Genomic DNA, 19446 nt, shown 5'->3' with positions numbered 1-19446 from the left:
TCATGTCCGATTTTATAGTCAAATGCTTGAAGGGCTATTTTTGGCTAGTCTGAGGGTGATGTAACAAGAGAGAAGCTGAAAACCGCCTTCAAGAATATAAACCAGCTGTTAATAGCTTAGTGCAGATAGATATGTAATTAACTGTGGAGTTTAACAATTGCATACCGTACACTCCACTATGTGCAAAGTTCAGATTTAATAACAGCCTGCTGTTGAAGCTCATTTACAGTATTTATCTTCACATTTACCTTCTATATTTTTTTTTTTGTTTTTATTTTAAAATATTTTAGTGTGTATGTACAAAAATATTTTTAGCTAGATGTAAATTGATGTAGATTTTGTACAATCAAGTCATTTAGGTTACATCAGTGTGAACAGAAGTTAAATCTAGATTTCAGACAGGGTTGCCAGGTTTGTGTAACAAAACCCGTCTAATCAGTGGGGGTTTAAGGGTAAAAAATAAAGTCCGGGGTTGGGGGTGGGGTGTTTCGCTTCAGCCCATGGCGACAGTGTAAAAGTAGCCCAATTCCACGGGAAAACCGTGGACTTGGCAACACTGATTTCAGAGGTGAAGTAAGGTTAACAGCTGCCAGACTGTGACCTAAATATTTCACTTCTGCCTGGACCATAGTATTGTCAGTGAGCTGTGAATTGTTCAATGAATCACTGGATTTATACCTCCTGTGATACAAGCTACAATAGAAAGCCAAAACATGACGGTGATATATGACTGACTTTATACATCAACTAAAAATAACATTGACACCAGTTGGTTAACAGAAACCCAAACATCTTTTGTTTGCCATTGTTTTGATATTTTACAAACCCGATTCCAAATTTGGGACACTGTACAAATTGTGAATAAAAAAGGAATGCAATAATTTACAAATCTCATAAACTTATATTTTATTCACAATAGAATATAGATAACATATCAAATGTTGAAAGTGAGACATTTTGAAATGTCATGCCAAATATTGGCTCATTTTGGATTTCATGAGAGCTACACATTCCAAAAAAGTTGGGACAGGTAGCAATAAGAGGCCGGAAAAGTTAAATGTACATATAAGGAAGAGCTGGAGGACCAATTTGCAACTTATTAGGTCAATTGGCAACATGATTGGGTATAAAAAGAGCCTCTCAGAGTGGCAGTGTCTCTCACAAGTCAAGATGGGCAGAGGATCACCAATTCCCCCAATGCTGCGGCGAAAAATAGTGGAACAATATCAAAAAGGAGTTTCTCAGAGAAAAATTGCAAAGAGTTTGAAGTTATCGTCATCTACAGTGCATAATATCATCCAAAGATTCAGAGAATCTGGAACAATCTCTGTGCGTAAGGGTCAAGGCCGGAAAACCATACTGGATGCCCATGATCTTGAAGTTCTTTTTGGAAAACTGGGACACCATGTCATCCGGACTAAAGAGGACAAGGACAACCCAAGTTGTTATCAGCGCTCAGTTCAGAAGCCTGCATCTCTGATGGTATGGGGTTGCATGAGTGCGTGTGGCATGGGCAGCTTACACATCTGGAAAGGCACCATCAATGCTGAAAGGTATATCCAAGTTCTAGAACAATATATGCTCCCATCCAGACGGGAAGACCTTGCATTTTCCAACATGACAATGCCAGACCACATACTGCATCAATTACAACATCATGGCTGCGTAGAAGAAGGATCCGGATACTGAAATGGCCAGCCTGCAGTCCAGATCTTTCACCCATAGAAAACATTTGGCGCATCATAAAGAGGAAGATGCAACAAAGAAGACTTAAGACAGTTGAGCAACTAGAAGCCTGTATTAGACAAGAATGGGACAACATTCCTATTCCTAAACTTGACCAACTTGTCTCCTCAGTCCCCAGACATTTGCACTGTTATAAAAAGAAGAGGGGATGCCACACAGTGGTAAACATGGCCTTGTCCCAACTTTTTTGAGATGTGTTGATGCCATGAAATTTAAAATCAACTTATTTTTCCCTTAAAATGATACATTTTCTCAGTTTAAACATTTGATATGTCATCTATGTTGTATTCTGAATAAAATATTGAAATTTGAAACTTCCACATCATTGCATTTCTTTATTCACAATTTGTACAGTGTCCCAACTTTTTTGGAATCGGGTTTGTATATCAAATTGGTTTCAGACAGTATGTATAATCCTGTGATATGGCAAATATAATTTCGAATTGACTAATCCAAAATAAGATCTTACAACCAAAAGTTTAGATAAGTCTTGAATGCAGTTTGACAAAAAGCAAAATATTCATCTCATAAGGAACTTGCCATAAGATTTCATAAATAAGATTTATTTCAAAAGACTGAAAGATTTGTCAAACTTACAAATATTTACAAAATTTATTTCCAAACATACAAGGTATTTTTACCATATCTAGGTTTCTCTCTTTGAGAAAAAATAAAAATTGTTTAAAAAAAAAAAATGATCATACAAAAATCTTTGTTCAATTCAACTTTACAAATATATACACACAAGGAAACATTCCCCTTATTCATTATCTACAAAAAAAAAAAAGTACTTTCAATGTTACTAAGTCATCTATATGAAAATATCAAATTAAATCTTTAAAGATGACTAATGTAACAAAGACTGCACATTCAAATCCTGACAACTGCAATCAAAAACATGAAAAAATAAAAATAATAATCTTTTCCATCTCCACACTTAGAGCCATGTTACGCCGACACCAACCTCACTCACGTAACCAAAAGGGCAGAAAAAAAAAAATGAAGTGATCAAAACTTGAGGCCTATAAGCATTTAGGTTAAAGATTTTAAAAGCATTTGTAGTTCAGAGGTAGGTTTAAAAGGCATTGCAAATATCAGAAAAGTCAACTTGTAATACAAGTTAATGTCCTTTGAATACTTTTTGTGTTCATTTAATTGCATAAAAACATGACAACTGTAGTACTTTGTGCAATGACTAACTTGCCAAAATAATGAAAAACAAGTAAATTCTAAAGGCATCATACAGGGCTTTATGCACTGAAAATACTATGAAGCATCATTTATCTACTTTGTTGAGTAGTTTTTTATGTCCTTGACACAGATTAATGTACATTTCAGAGACCACACTGCAAAAGTTTCTCTAGTTAATATATTCTTCAAAATGTTGCCTGTTTGGTGTCTGCTCTGCAGTAATTATGAATGTTGGTAATCTGATGTTGGTAATCTAAAAAAAAAAAAAAAAACCCTCTAAAACCGATCATACCATTTACTGCAGATCTTTTGGCGAGTTACAACTGTAAGTGCTTTTTCAAACAGATGAACATAAAATACACTGATTTTCATATTCAATGTATTATAATTCTGCAGTTGGATGCTGATGCAGACACTGAAATCTCCAAAGACTTCTTTTCAAAGTCTGTTCAATCTCGTTCTTATTCAATCAATTCTCCATTTTCTCTTTCTTCTTGAATAGCTTCATCAATTGAGAGAATCGCTCCTCAATCTGTCAAAGAACACCAATCGTTAAGCTAACTGCTTTGTCGTAAACTAAGTCATATTTTAGAGAACAGTAACAAAGCGTACCTGCTCTGTTGACTTCTTCAACCTTTTCGACAGAGCAGCAAATGTCTTAGGTGAAGTGCCCTTCATTTTAAGCTCGATGAGTATATCGCGATCTTCATCCCTTCAAAAGACATAAGTTTAAGAAACCAATAAAAAAAGCTTAAGTACAAAAACACACATTATGCACACAGAATAACACTGAACTCACCTGGTCCATGTCACCACCACTTCCCCTTTCTTCCGGATTACATTCTTAGCAGACAGGCTGCTAGGGGACACCTGGGGTATTGCATTTTTTGAGCCTTTTTCTTTGGAGGATTTTGACCTTTTCTTATGCCTGGACTTGGAATGTTTATCTTGAGATTTATCTACCTTTGGGCGCTTTGCCTTTGCCTCAGAGTGGTGCTGCTTGCGTTTCTTTGACACCCTCTGGGATTTAGACTCTGGTGCTTTTGGGCTTTGAATTGTGTTACTTGCATTTCCTGACATCATCTCTGATGTTTCAGTCTCTGTTGCAGTGCTTTCCTCAGGAGCAGTAACACATGCTTCTATGGAAACAGGCTCAGCATTGTTGCAGGACAAGTTGTCATCACAAACACCTTCAGATGAGGATTTTTGGCTTGATGGTTGAGATTCTATTGTTTTATCTTTGCCTATGTGATATGACTCGTTTACCTTGGTTGGGCTTTTGTTCAATGTCTCTCCAGGTGCAGGACCCAAGTCTTCATGGGTCAGAGCGAGATTAGGCTTAAGAGATGGCTCTGGACATTCAGCTAATGCTGGTACTGCTTTCCCTTCATTTTGTTTACTTTCAACCGGGCCAGTAGATGTTCGTCTTATTCGTACAATAAAATGATCATTTGACCTCTCCATTACCACAGCCTGCATTTGTAAATTGGGTTGGAATTGGAAACTGGATGGATTGGAGCCCTCCCATGTCCTGCTGGGACTCGACCCACAACTGGAGTTGTCGGTGTCCAGAGAAAGGTGGATGTCCTGTTCAGTGGCATCTTCTCCATCAAGAAGAGCGTCTTCACTATAATGTGCACTGAGGACACTGTTTGGGGCAGACAATGGCTGTCCAGTACCAGGGTGCAAGAAACTCAAGTGACTATCGGACTTTAATGGGGAGGGAATGGTAAGGGACACGGCTAGATCTTCCGCCAAGATAGAGAAGGATCTCTGAGAGATTACAGTTGTCTGAAGCTGGCATGGTTCAGAATTAGAGGGAACTTCTAACAAGCAGCTTTCATCGAGAATTGCTGGGTCTACCAGCATTTTGCTGTTTGAGGGAAACTTGTAGGGGGAAATGGAAGACCAGGGTGTGATGAATTTTGATGGGGTTGTCTTGTTAGGGGTCATAATGCCAATCAAACTCTCCCCTGGAAGTCCTTCTTTTCGAGGTGTGCTCAGTGGCCAACTTGTATTGTCCCCAACGGGTACACTGGATTCAAGCAAATCAGACCCTTGCAAAAGACACTTGAATATCTCTCCCATCTGAGAGTCAGAGACCAAGTTGAAGGTTAAGCTTGAAGTCTGCTGCTCGGTTAGAATTTCAAAGTCCGACTTATCCTGAATCGATCCATTATGTGAGAGACGTCGGACATAGGAAGAGATTCTATTGCCAGATTCTGAGGTACCTTCTTGGAAAGACCTTTCAGAGGATGAAGTAGGAAGCTGATGTGATGTCGTCACCTTTGCAGGCTGATCATCTTCATTCATGACAGCTTTTATGTTTTTACCTCTGCTCCCAAGGCCCCTGCGAGGCAGATTATTTGGAAGGGCCTCTCTGACAAAACTTCCTGTGTCAACTTTTGACTTCTTGGCCCTGTGAAGATGCCCAGGTGTGCTAAAAGGTTCTTTATCTACCACCTCACTTTCAACCTCTTTTCTTTTAAGGGTTGAATTTTTATTTTCATATGATGCATCCTTGGGCGGCTCAGACTCACTTTTGAGTGCTGTCTTCAGTTCCTTGAACAAGAAATCAAACTGCCCATCCACAAATGTCCACAACTTCTGCTTGAGGTCTCCAGCTCTCTGCTCAAAGATACGATTGACGATGCCATTCTTGGTGACCTTGCTCATGATTGATGAAATAATCTTATTAAGTCTAACTTTAACGTCATTACCTTGGCAGCACAATTTATCCAAATCAACCGCATTAATAAATTCTGTAAAAGAGGCATGAGACATATCCACTATACAGCAGAATGCAGTCTTAGTGACATTTTTCTGAAGCTTCATGTACTTTTTCCTCAACTCAACTCGAATAGATCCTAACATGTCCATAAATCCGTCTAGCGTATAGACCGCTGATTTCAATGGTGGGCTGACAGTTTTAAAGCGTCTCTTACTTGAGGTGGGACTGTCATTAGAAACAGACGACTTTGAACACTTGCTTTTCTCTGAATATTTAGAAGGGGCACAAGATTTCTTTTGGGACACTCTTTTCCCAACTGCAGGTAGCTTTGGACTTGGAGTCTTTGAGGTTGGTTTTTCCCTTTCTCTTGGAGGAGTCTGGATAAACAGAGGTCCCTCTTCTTCACTCTCACTCACTATTTCACCATCCTCCAGCTCATCTTCCTCAGTTCCACAAGCAGAGAGGGCATCCTTTGTCCCTTTGTTGGAGGAAGCTGTGACAGAAGAGTCGGGTGACTTATTCTCCTTGTTCATGTCCATATTTACTTCATCCTTATCACTGCCAGTTGTTACCGTTGAGAGATCTAGAAAAGAAATAAAGAAATTAACATTAATAAGATGTACACCTACACCTGTTTCAATCAAATGTTCATGGGATAACTAGTGGCAATTATGGGAAACTTTCAATATTAAACAAAGCATTACTATCAAAAAAACAAACAAAAAAACAACAACACTTACCTTTGGTAAGACTTTTGACATGTGGTTGCTTCTCAGCACGCTGAGGCTGTACTTTTTTCACCTGACGTACTGGGCTTGTGAGAGGGCTGATGGGCTCTGGAATAACTCTGATGTTCCTCAGGGTAAGCATCATGGAGTCTTCATCATGGCAAGACACAACAGGGTTCAATGACTTTGTGTTCTGTTCTTCTTTTTCTGTGGAATCTGGCTCTAAGAAACCAGGTTGCAAAGATGACACTGTATCCTCTCCAACAGCGGTGCTATCATTTGGAGCCATAGTGTTCTGACTCCATAATAGACTTTGATGGGATTTTTCAGGCATTTTCAGATTTTCAGATGTGTGCTGTGTTTTAATTGATTTAGAATTTTCAAATGTTTCCCCTGCTATTTTATTGTCCTGTTTTGAAGTACTCACTTGTTCATCATCACAAATAACATTGCTTGTGTCATCTAGATCTGCATTAATTGTACTAGATGAAACTTTCATGTTGACAGAACTCACAGAATTCCTAGAAGAATTAATCTTAGGAATACTTTGTGCTTTGTCAGAGCATGATACATCATCTTGACAAATCCCATTTGACGCAGGTAGTAAATCCTGAGACTTGGCCTGAAGATTTCTCTGGATTTCCATGTGAGAAGTCTCCTCAGACAAAGTGGCAGAAGGATCTTGTTGCTGACAAACATCAACTATTAAATCAGGAGTATTATCTGAAACGACCACTTCTGATGTTTTAGAGAGCGAAGTATTAGAGACAACAGCATTATCTATAATTCCCAGAGAGTCTTCTGTGCTGTTCTCACAGACACAATTTGGAGATTCTTTTGTAAGAGTTAATTTTGATGACAAATCATTGTCTAACACATTGGAATCTGAAGTCTTGCCTTTTTTCTCCTCTGAGGTTTTAACAATGGATGACACTTTGTCCACAGCCTCTTGACTTTCAGTGGCATTCTCTTCTTGTACCTCCATATTGGTTTGTTCAGCTGAGGGCTTCTCAGAGGCTACAGCTGTGAAGAGATCAATAACTTGTCCAGACTGTTTGCAAGAACTAGTAAGGTCTTCTTTTTCACCTGCAGTTGTGGCCTCAGGGTTCTTTTCCATTTCCTCATCACTGTGCTGGCTGTTCTTCAATTCATCTATGACATAGAATTCCTCCCCAGCGTCGGATAATCTGCTCTCATGAGATGAGGCATCTTCAGATGATGCTCCAACTGCTTCTGTGGTATCAGAGGACTGCTTCTGCTTTTTAAGAGGCGATAGGGTGAGGTTCAATGTCTCCATGAAACTCAGTTTTCTGTCTGGACTATTATCCTCAGATGTTTGACAGCGATTGATGCTGACAGCTACCACTGATGGTGACTCAGCATGAACAGATTCAAGATGTTTGTCTTTCTCATTCTTATCATCTTGACCTTTTCTGTCATTTTTGTGTTTTTTAGGAGAGTTCTTTCTGCCATCTTTGGTAGGAACAGTTTTTGATTCTCCATGCTTCTGTAACCTATGCTCCTCCAAATGTCCACCTCTTTTTCTTTCTCTGTCCTTGACTATACCCTTGTCTTCAAAACAATTCTTTTCAGAACTTCTATTTTTGACAGGGCATTTTAAATCCTCTGTCGCTCTAGATTTATCATAGCAATGAGATCGTTTGCTTTTTGATGATGGCTCATCGATTCTGCTTGATGATTTCCCCTTATAAACATCCTTTCGTTGAGAATCACGTCTAGGAGAAGAAAAAGCTTGCCTACTGTCTAAGGCATCAGCTTGTTTCTTAGATCTTTTATCTTCATCTTTATTATCCATCTCCTTTGTACTCCTTCGCTCATACTCTTTGCTACTGTCTGACCTGTTGCTGCTTCTTTCTCTACTACTACTGCAATTGTTACCCTCATCTCTTTTACTCCTTTCTCTCTCCTTTGGCCTCTTTTGCTTATGGTCTCTACTTCTTTCCGTTCTGCTGCTCTCCCTCGCTGCACTAGAACTTTTCTCCTCTTTCCTTCCATGGCCACTTGCATCTCTTTTCTTCCATTTGTGGTTTTGGGAATGGCTTTCTTCATCAACCATAGTACAATCTGAACGTCTCAAGCCAGAGTGTTTCATTTCTCTGCTAGTTTTGTCTGCATTTTGATTATGCATGTGCCCTTGACTCTGTGCCTCCACATCTGCTGCTGTCTTATCTGAACTTTTGGATGGCTGGGAATTGACAGATGGTGAGGCTTTGTGTGACAGAGAGGAAGGACTTTTCGATTGTTCTGAAGTTTTAAGAAAGACTGGAACCTCAGGCTGCCGATTTCTGTTTTCACTAGACACAGAACTATCTTTTGCAAGCTCTTTTTCATTTCTTTCTAACTTGCTTGAGTTGCCATCCACTTTTCTCTTAGACTCTAGTGACACATGCTTATCCTTCGAGTTACAATTTTTGTCCCGGCTTGTGCAATTCTGTGGTTTTTCTAGCTTGTCTGTATGTTTTAAAGGAGAGTTTTTATCTTCCTTCAAGCTACTGAATCGACAATCAGTAGTTGTATCGGGAACTCTTGGTCCAGAGTTATTTGTTTTGGGAGTGTTCAAGACGTCTGCCACTGTGGATGTGGTGGGATTTTTTATACTCCCTGGTGTTCTGTGAGGTCTGCAGTCTTGCTCTGGTTGAACATTGAGAGTCTCATCATCAGGTTTAGCAGCAGATTTGTTCTGACAGTTCAGAGGACTTTCAAGATCAGTTCTAGGGCATCTCTGGAGCACCTCAAATGGTTGTGGTGCTGCAGTTGGCGCCGTTGGCAGATACACACAGTGATCTGACTCAGTGTTTCTGCCCTTGTGCTGATTTACTTCATTCATAGTATTATCTTGTCTAGCACCTTGTGATCCTAAAACAGAACTTGTAGGATTGTTCAAACTGTGCCTTGTGTTTGCCGGACCACTTTCCAGTTGAGATCTACGGAAATTTTGACCATAACTTCCTCGACCAGACCTGTGATGGCAACACACAAAAACGGAAATGACTGTTACATAAAACCATCTAATCCTGACACAAGCCAGGGTCCATCATCTGTTTGCTGATCTTAGTACCAGAGCTAAAGTTTTTACCTATTGCTGAGTCTGCTAATCTCCTCATCCTTACGCACAATCTCCATTCTAGCCGTCTTGATGAGAGAACAAATGTTCTTCTTCAGAAGTAAGTTTTCACTGCTCAGACTTGAATTCTTTAAGTACAAAAAAACAGATTCTTTATTCCAGGTTTTTAGCCAATTTGTGAGGGTATTAATTAAGCATCAATATATAACAATGACTGTAAAAAAATAAACACACCTTTGTCTGCAGTAGCTGTAACTTTGAGAGCAGTTCCTTGACTTGTTTTTGTGCATCATCAAATTTTTCCTTTAACTGTAATAAAAGATAAGTACAATGTGATAATGTAACTATTCTGTCCATTTCTAAACTTTTAAAGCAAAAGCAAAACCAAACCATTAGCATGCCATGCAACCATATTCAAAGTTTAGAGTTCAGGTTACAAGACCTCATTGTAAATTTAAGTTACAGACCTCTTTGTAAGTTGCCTCCTTTTCTTCTTGTTCTTCCCTGATAATTTCCTCATATATATCCATTGATTCCATTGTCCGTGGGGAAACGAATGGGTTGACTTCACCTAATAATAAAAAAAGACAATACAACAACTATAACAATCTGAAAAGATTTATCCTTCTATTTCTCTGATACTCGCACATCAACAAATTATTATAAACAAATATAAAAACTATGAAATCTGATTTACTCAATTCAAGACTCATTAACAAAAGCCACCTTGGTGCCCATCACCCTTAGGGCTGTTCTCCAGGCCAGAATAAATGTCCACCGAGTCCTCATTGTAATGCAGAGATGTACCTGTATCAAGCACAAACACTGATACATTCATAATGTAAAACATTTCCAGCATACACACATATATGTTTTATTTTCACAGAGCTAAGGGCTGAACCTATTAAAACACAAACTTGTTTTCTCACAAACTGGGCAATAAAACAAGAAGTAAACTAAACAACATGATATGGATCAAATGACATACATATAAATATTAGAAAGCACATTCAGTTATTAATGTGATCATTCCTAGCCTCAAATTTAAATTTAAATGTGCTGCTCATGCAACTATTACAATTATCTACATTTAGTTCATTTTGCGTGAATTGTCAATCATTAGTAAAGTTGATTATCTGCTATAATGACAATGTTATCAAGATACACCGAAAGTATTATTGCAGAGACATGGCAGAACAATACATTGCTGAAAATTAAATGCATATATAGACAAGAATGTGGTTTTGTTAAAGTATTTGTGGATTAGCTAGACAAATCTAAGATCAATTTAATATATAATAGATTCATACAGATAATAGATAATACAATAGTACTCTACTGATCCTACCAGAAAACATGCCAAATATGTGAAAAAAAAGTAGATCTGTTGAGCTGGAGAGTCTTACCAGAGGGCTTGTCAATAAGATCTCCACAAAGCTCATCCATTAAGTCCATTTTCAGTCAGCTAATGAAAGACAATAGTACAAGAAGTTCCTGAAAACAGTGACACAGTGGGCAACAGTGGGCATGTGTCAGTTCAACTACACCACTTCCTGTCATTTAGTTTAGAAACACTGTACTGAAGTAATGAAAATTCAATGTGATACTAAAATAACAAAAGAATCTACTTAATATTAAGCTGAAAAAGCAATATATCCCCCCCCCCCCCCCCAAAAAACCACTATAGTTCTTACACAAAGTATACTTGCAACTGTAAGATCGTGGATTTACACGAACTCCGACGAAGTAAAGAGATCAATATACATTATTAGTATAGTATGTGCACAAAGTGAAATTAAATTAAAGTATATGAACAATACCTGTATTTCTGGTAGTGAGCAAACGACAACAGGCGGATATAAAACTGTAAGATGGACCAAACACTGTACAGCGGAGTTCAGGATGTGACACTCATGCTATCACACGGGTAAAATATAATTTGCAGCCAATTAGCAATTTTCAAACTGCTTGTAGACAGCGATTTTAAAAAATTCTTGAAGCATATTTCCACCAGCTCCGCGCCATCCTTACACAGTACACATTCTCCAAACAGGAAGTGACGTCATTTTCCCGCGGTCTCTCCTTTTCTAAAAGGATGAAGGATGTTTTCAGCAAATTATATATATATATATATGAAAGATAAACAATGGTAAATTATATATATATTTTATTTATCTTTATTATGTAACTTTGTTTATTTTATCTTAGCTAAATTTCAGGTTTTGTAAGCTAAGGGCAAAATAATGGAATGTTCATTTATTTAATAATTCATTACTGTTATGCTGGGTTGTTTGTAATCGGTACTATATGCATGTGTTACTTTAATGAAAGTCTTTTGTTCCGGGGTTTTAATATAAGAATAATAGACTTGTACATTTTGAGTAACTATAACAATGTATATTATTCTTAACAAAAAGTGTAACAGTAAATAATTTAATAAAATAATCCAAATGAAAATTTTCCTTTAAATTCTTATATAAATTCTCATTGTTTGCCAAATATTATACAGATTGTAAAGATAATACATTTTAAAGCTTAAATCGAACTGTACGAAACATGTTCCATATAATAATAATAATATCCATTGCCCTTATTTCAAACATTGACTACATTATCTTATAGACAAAATTACAACCTTATTTTTTTTGTGTCTTATAAATGTTTCTAAAATAAGGTTACACAGCTCTGTGTTGTTGATTGAGCACATTTGATGAAATCCATTTACATTTAGAGGATTAAAGGAAATTACATACAGCTGTAAGATACACTCAGGCTTAAGAACAGTGGAGCCCAAAACAACATATTTAGTCGAAATTATTTAAGCGTTTTCATACAAAATCCTCTCACAAAAACATCTTAGCCGTTAGTTTGCAGCACAGAGAGCGTGTCAGCGTGAGCTCCGCGACAGACACAGTCGAATGACCCGGAAGTGCTCTTCATTTACTCACATGTGGACAGGGATTTTAATACTGACGGGAACGTGCTCGCTGTGTTGTGTACAACCTGGACAGCAAAGCGAGTGATGAGTCTTATGGTTCCCATCACGTAAAGTACTTGGAATATTAAAGCCTTTATCATCCGCAGAGACATCGTCGGAAATCCCTATATTCACGACAAATGATAGAATGGAAAACCTGGAGTTGAGCCTGACATCTCTGGGTGCAATCTCAAGACATATCGAGAAAAGTCACAACGAACTCAGCAAGTATCTCTCAAAACAGGTAAGACTGCATGACCCGAGCACTTTATAAGACCGTTATAAGAGGCTTTCATCTGTTTAACACATGCAGAGTACAACGTGTGTGTCACACCACACTGTCCCACGTTTCTGTAGTACACATGCTGCTCCATTGGTTGTTTATACAGAGGTAATGATTGAAATTCATTAGTTTTAATAATAACTTACATTTAAGTTTTCAGCATATTAGTCTATTTGGGAAACCAGTCTTGTTTATGAGTACTATGGATTATTTTGGTCCTATTTCAACATAGTTTCAATAGTTTGAGTTGTTGAAACATGCCACTGTATTATTTTGACAGAGGCACTGATTACCTTAGTTTCATCAGTATTCACTTACATTGATGTGAACATAAACCAGGTTATAAATTCATGCTTGAGTATCTATCATAGTTTGGAACCAATCCAAAAGTGGGTATTTCCAGTAAGGATATGATGATGATTACTAATAAGATAAAATATTTCTGTAAGACGTTAGAATTAATTTAGCAGAGAATATTTCAGTATTTTAAAACACCCATTACTCACCCTGTGCTTATTATATCATCATTATTATTATTAGACATTTTTTCATTAAAAAGTAGAGATCTGTGAATTAACAAGAATGGAAAAAGATTAGTTGGAATTTATTCAGCAAGATCTTTTTAGATTTTTGTTTGATTCCATTGGGATACTTCAATATTATTGTTATTACATTTTCTCTTTATATTTACTTAATTTATTCATTTTGACTGGAATAAATTGTTCTCCTTGTAGATATGGAGCCAGCAGGACAGACAGTGCATACTGGAATGTCTTGCGCAGCTCCTGTTGGAGAAGGAATACACTCTCCTCATCGCTCGTCACTTACGACCACTGATCCTGGACCTGTTGGAGAGGAATGCTGAGAGGATCAAAGTAGACGTCAGGCTGAATCATGACCTCCACGAGCGCTTGTGTGTGGCTCTAAGCAAACTTCTCAACATCAGTCCAGATGCTCAAGCGTAAGTGATCCTTCAGAATTTATTCACGGCAGGGTTTCCATTGGTCTTGGAAAACCTGAAATATTAGGTAAATTTAAAACAATGAAAATGAATGAAGATAATACAATTGGGAAAAGTCATGGGAGTTGCAATTCCTTAAAGTATACTATTCTTGAAAATATTTTATTGGCTGGATATTGCTTTTGTGTGTATTTGTTTATTTGTGAATAGCCAGTTTATTTGTTTTAAGTCAGTTCTTTTCAACCTTTCACATCTGTTAAACCAATTCATTAGTGTAAATTATTTGTTAGCAAATTGGTTTGAGTTTGAATGATTTTAAAAACATAAATCATATTTGAAGAGATCATGGAAATTCATTAGTCAAAAAGTGTGAGATGATGAATAACAGATGATGTTATATAATAACCAATTCAGAACAAATGTCCAGCATGTCATGACCAAGTTTGAATTGTTTTCTCACAGGTTTGCAACAAGGTATTTCAGCCGCTCTCCTCCAGTATTTCAGAGGCTCTTCTTCACCAGTGAAGAGGCTGCCTCCATTCAGTATGGGCCCAGACGGATGAAACTACGGGACCTGATGGGGGCCACCCTCCGCTTCCTCCAAAGCGACTGTGAGAAGTTCCGCGTCCTGTGGGACTGGAGTGCCTGTGTTTCACAACTTCTCACCAGTGACGTCATGGTCAGAAGGTATTGCAATGAGTACATCAATCACAGGCTCTCACAAGTCCACAAAATCACCAGGATCTATACATACATCTTTGCTCAATTTTTCTGTTTTTTTTTTTTTTAAGCTACACTGCCCAGTGCCTTGCCCTGGTGTCCCACATGACAGACAACCAGAAAACAATATTTTTGAGGAAGGTTCTTTCAAGTGAAGAGATTCTGCATTTGAAAATGAAGTAAGTTTGGATATCTTTTATTTTAAGGTGATTTTTCTAATTGTTCAAAAGTCACTCACTAGCATTAACTCTTAAACAAAATTACAATATCACATCTTTGTAGGTCACTTGAGGAGACACAGCAGCTGGAAGTAGAAAAGGCTCTGGTTTTGGCCAATCAGGGCTCAGCAATATGGCGAAAAGAGAGGGTTAATAAGGTCATCCGCGGTCAGGTGGTGACAGAAGACCTGACACACAGCGTTACTGTGGTGTGTGGGGTGATTCTACCTAGACGGACGCCACGACAGGATGAACAGGCAAGACAATTATTCAAAAAGACAATATTACGCTTATTAAAAGCCAGATATAATATAACTATAAATGTATGTTTTTTTGTGGGGGAATATTGTATGTATTGTAATGTCTCTACATCTATCATTATCAGACAAGTTTAAGGAATTTAGTGCTGGTGGATTCAACGTGTCAAAATCTACGGCGACTTGCCATGGCAGTGGCGTCCCAGAAACCCATTCTTTTGGAAGGGCCAATTGGGTGTGGAAAAACTGCTCTTGTTGAATATCTAGCTGCTGTCACAGGGCATGTTAAAGCCCCTGACATCATTAAAGTTCAGCTTGGAGATCAGACTGACAGTAAGGTGAGATCTGCCTGACTTTATAATGTTTGAATATTCTTTCCATTATTTTCACTTTGCTGCTTCTAGTTTTACCATATTTTTAACTTACCTGCTGTGAAGCACTATTTTATATATATTTTTCATGCCTCTTTTTTCTGTAGATGTTGCTGGGAATGTACCGCTGCACAGATGTTCCTGGAAAGTTTGTGTGGCAGCCGGGATCCCTGACCCAGGCAGTCTCAAAAGGTTATTGGATTCTGCTGGAGGATATTGATCATGCTCCTTTGGATGTGGTGGGTGGAAATCTACAAAAACAAACAATTTCTCATAGAAATGTTTCTGTTAGGACTGTGAAAGTCTATATAGTGTGGGTAAAGATTTTTTTATTACTGAGTTATTGCAGATTAGTGGCATTTGTCGTTTTGCTGCTGCATGTATTTAGGTACGCTATGCGTGAACTAAATAGTGCAGAATTACAGTCTGTTAGTGACAATAAACAAAACAATGCTTTTTTTTTTTTTCATTGAAAGTGTTGTTGAAATATTTTGATTTAATTAACTATATACGTTTGGCCAAATTGAACTTTAATATATATATATATATATATATATATATATAATATAATTATAGGTAAATGGTATAGTTCAAAAGGAGAGATCAGTCCACATTTAATCATGCTTATGTAATTTCCTCTGTAGATATCAGTTCTGCTCCCTCTTATGGAGAACAAGAAATTGACAATTCCAGGACGTGAGGACTGTATTCAGATGGCCCCAGCATTCCAGTTTTTTGCAACACGAAGGTAAAATATTTTGTAAATTTGTGTGTGTGCGTGTGTGTGTTTGTGTATATAAAGAAATATTTCTAACCTAAATTTAATTATTAAAATCATTATATTTAGGACATTTTACAGCGGAGGTGCTTGGCATCGACCGCAGAGTACCCATGCTGCACTTCTGGACAAATACTGGAGTAAACTGCAGATCGGCAACATGAGCAGAGAGGAACTTAAACAGGCAAGCTGTCCCTTTACAATAAAATACATTTTTTCTAGGTCCTGATGACATTTTACTTTTGCTATTCAGTCTCTAATTCTTTTTTTCTCTGTTCAGGTCCTAATGAAGAGGTACCCTAACCTGGCAGTGGTGGTGGAGCGTCTTTTGGACATATACTGCCAGCTAACAGGAGACAGACATCAGATCAGTTCCAGCCCTCAGGGTCCTAGTGCAGCCCAGAGCATATCAGATGAAAACATCACATCACTGGAGGGCAGAGGCCTCTCACTGAGGTAACATGTTGTACACTCTTTTATTACATGAGAAATTATTCCTATGTCTAACGTTATAATTTAATGTAAAAGCTAATAGCATAATGATAATATATACGAATATATGTACTGCAGGTTTCCAAACCATTTCACGCCAATTTGAACCCTTCTCTAAATAGTTAATTATCAGGTCAGAATTTAATTTGTACATTTATTTTATGATGCCCATGGGCATTTACAAAACTCTCTGCATCGAGAAATGACACCATAGACTCATCGATAAATGATGAGTGTCATTTCGGACCTCTACATGTAACAAATAGTTCAACTAAAGCAGTGACGCTACAATAAAGCCCTTACTCCATTGTTGCATTAGAGTTGTGATGTATCAGTCTGTGTCCATTGTGTAGTCGGCCCCAGGCTGTTCATCAGCTTTCCACTGGACCCTGCTGCAGTCAATGACACATCGATCTCTCTGTCCCCTCTGTGGGACCCCATCCAGAGACGCAGTGTGAGATTCGAGCCAGGGCAAATCATTTATGTAACTAGCTTTGTATAATAGATACCACACACTGACATACAGTGTCATACCTGTCTTGTAGAGGGTTGAGGATTTTTTTTTTCTCTGTCCATATTCAAAGCATGGTACTGTTTGACAAATTTAACTTTTCAAATTGTTATTTTGTTTTCATCTTTTTATTTTGGTGTTAAAGTTACTACTAGAATAACAAGGGCAGTATTTGCCAGTGTTTATATTAATTTAAATGGGTAGCGAATATGCCTCCATTTTACATTTCTGAAAGTGTGTCATATAGAGGGCTGTTCTGTGAGGAGAGATTCAATAGTGTGGAGACCCTGCTGTTACCAATCAATACACTTCCACTTCTTCCCTAATGGCATGAGGGTCTTTGTAGAGACCCTGGGTGAAATACAATTTGAGCAGCCAGTCTTCCTGTGGTCATGCCCCATAACAATGCTTTGGCGAGTGTGATTTCAATTGGAAGTAAAAAAGAAATGGTTCACCATGGCTGCATTTATTATATTTTAAAATGTAATTTATTCCTGTGAATGATATAGTTAATAGAATAGAAAGTTCAAAAGAAATATAACATTTATTTGAAGTAGAAGTCTTTTGTTATATTATATGTCTCCTCCACTATTACTTTTCATCAATTTAATGTATCCTCACTGAATAGAAGTATTAATTTCTTTAAAAGAAATCTTACTGACCCCAAACTTTTAAATGGTATTGTAAATATGAATAATTAATTTGATATTTATGGTTGTAAATTATCTGAATAAATGTGAATTTTCTTTGCATCCATGTTTTGTTGGTAAATGCAGGGTAGTACAACTTTTTTTTATTTTTTAACTAATGAACAGGGACTTGCTGAAGTGGTGCGAGAGAATCTGCTTAAATTTTGACAGCTCTTGCTCTTCCACAGCACAGAATGTGTTTCTGGAGGTGAGTGGCTGTAGTTACCTTAATCTGTCACCTATCATTATTTTGTTTTTTGCTGGTTGGATCATATTATTAAAAAAATATTTTTATGTATTTTTTTAAAATATTTAGAAAACAAGAACACTATTACTGAAAAAGCTGTGCTGTTATAAGCTTAATGTTTTTTTTTTCCCCTTCAGGCTCTGGACTGCTTCACTGCCATGCTCTCCAAATCTGAGAGCAGACTCAAGATGGCAGAGATCATTGGCAGCAAGCTCAACATATCCAGAGAGAAGGTGGGACTCTGCACAACTGTTATCTCTTTACTGACACAAGCTGTTACATGGGCACAAAAAACCTGGAAATTGCTGTAAAATACTTTTTCTAGTTTTGTGTTGCTCTAAAAAATTCCTTTGCTTGGATATTGCTTGTTGTTTGAGCTTGTGTGTTGTTGGATACATTCATAAATGACTTGGTCAAAAAGTGTGCATTATAGTAATGGTGAAAAGCAAACTGTTATATTTCTTCATAATATATAGAGACAAAGTAAAATCATATTTTACTTCATATTTAATAACCTGCTCTAAAGGCTGATGATACATGGGGCAACTTTTTGAGCGATGTTGCTGGGGAATGTTGCTTGGGCAATTTCCAATTGAGAATGGGCAAAAAATTTCTAGTACTTTAGATCAAAATTTGTTGCCCATTCTCAAAGGGAAGGTGTCCAAGCAACATTGCTCAAAAAGTTGCCCAGTGTATCATCACCTTAATACTGTCAACGTGACATTTCAGGCCCAGCACTTTTGCCAGATGTACCTGCCCGCGATCACTGTGACGGAGTTGGAGGTGACGGTGGGCCGTGCAATGTTACTCCGCAAGCAGAGCGACGCGGTGTGGCTAAGCATGTGAGATTGCATTATCAGAGTGTAACATTAGCCATCCCCATAATCTGTTTCACAGTCCCTGTCTGGCACTTCCCCTTTCAATTTACTCTGTTACAAATGGTGTCACTGTGCTACACTGTCCCTTGTGTGGAAGGCACCCTGCTGAGAAATTGAGTCAACACGGCATTGATTGGTAACTGTGCTGTTTAAGACAGATAATACAACAGCCTTGAGCATACCAGAGGAAAATTTACCAGGATTCCTTCATTGGTCATGATGCGTATGAACACTTTGATTTAAGGATAGTGATTATTAGAATTTTTGGAAATCCCAGAGAGATCTCAGTGTTGTAAAACACAGATCTCTGAGGTTTTATTTTAAAATGTGTTCAGCTGTAGCCAGTGTTGGTATGTTAAAGGGTTAGTTCACCCAAAAATGAAAATTCTGTCATTAATTACTCACCCTCATGTCGTGCTAAACCCGTAGGACCTTCGTTCATCTTCAGAACACAAATTAAGATATTTTTGATGAAATTCGAGAGGTACATGACTCGTCCATAGACAACAATTTAACCACCACTTTCCAAGTCCAGAAAGGTACTAAAGACATTGTTAAAACAGTTGACTTGACTGCAGTTGTT

General features: G+C 37.7%; 2 protein-coding genes across 3 annotated transcripts in view; one reads left to right on the top strand and one right to left on the bottom strand.

Annotated features, from left to right (window-relative positions):
• Positions 1-2061: 2061 nt before the first annotated feature.
• On the bottom strand, positions 2062-11568 carry casp8ap2 (caspase 8 associated protein 2). Of its 2 annotated transcripts, none has more exons than XM_051873944.1 (10): positions 11302-11568; positions 10888-10975; positions 10208-10288; positions 9949-10052; positions 9716-9790; positions 9494-9609; positions 6409-9377; positions 3737-6251; positions 3550-3649; positions 2062-3469 (listed from the first exon to the last, which is right to left on the bottom strand). In XM_051873944.1, exons 2-10 carry the CDS (start codon positions 10934-10936, stop codon positions 3407-3409), a joined length of 6072 nt encoding a protein of 2023 aa, XP_051729904.1. In that variant the 5' UTR covers positions 10937-10975; positions 11302-11568; the 3' UTR covers positions 2062-3406. The 2 variants fall into 2 exon arrangements, with proteins under 2 accessions (XP_051729904.1, XP_051729903.1); XM_051873943.1 differs by having other exon boundaries at positions 10888-10946.
• An 852-nt stretch (positions 11569-12420) lies between these two features.
• mdn1 (midasin AAA ATPase 1) overlaps positions 12421-19446 on the top strand; it is a 50016-nt gene continuing 42990 nt past the window's right edge. Inside the window, 13 exon segments of the mRNA XM_051873942.1 lie at positions 12421-12702; positions 13476-13702; positions 14165-14389; positions 14494-14601; positions 14705-14897; positions 15026-15235; positions 15376-15507; positions 15913-16016; positions 16116-16230; positions 16327-16502; positions 17865-17946; positions 18123-18218; positions 18715-18827. Of these exon segments, the coding sequence (XP_051729902.1) occupies positions 12607-12702; positions 13476-13702; positions 14165-14389; positions 14494-14601; positions 14705-14897; positions 15026-15235; positions 15376-15507; positions 15913-16016; positions 16116-16230; positions 16327-16502; positions 17865-17946; positions 18123-18218; positions 18715-18827 (1877 nt within the window). The 5' untranslated portion in view covers positions 12421-12606.

This window comes from Ctenopharyngodon idella, chromosome 20 (genome assembly GCF_019924925.1).
Source record: "Ctenopharyngodon idella isolate HZGC_01 chromosome 20, HZGC01, whole genome shotgun sequence".
In the NCBI taxonomy this organism is placed as follows: domain Eukaryota; kingdom Metazoa; phylum Chordata; class Actinopteri; order Cypriniformes; family Xenocyprididae; genus Ctenopharyngodon; species Ctenopharyngodon idella.
Note: the sequence above shows the minus strand (reverse complement) of the source record. Positions and strands in the feature narration are given on the sequence as shown.

Coding starts and splice junctions, on each gene's coding strand:
- casp8ap2 (XM_051873944.1), bottom strand. CDS start 10,936: ATGGACTTAATGGATGAGCTTTGTGGAGATCTTATTGACAAGCCCTCT. Junction 10,053..10,207: donor TAAGGGTGATGGGCACCAAG/GTGGCTTTTGTT, acceptor TTTTATTATTAG/GTGAAGTCAACCCATTCGTT. Junction 9,791..9,948: donor AGGAGGCAACTTACAAAGAG/GTCTGTAACTTA, acceptor CTTTTATTACAG/TTAAAGGAAAAATTTGATGA.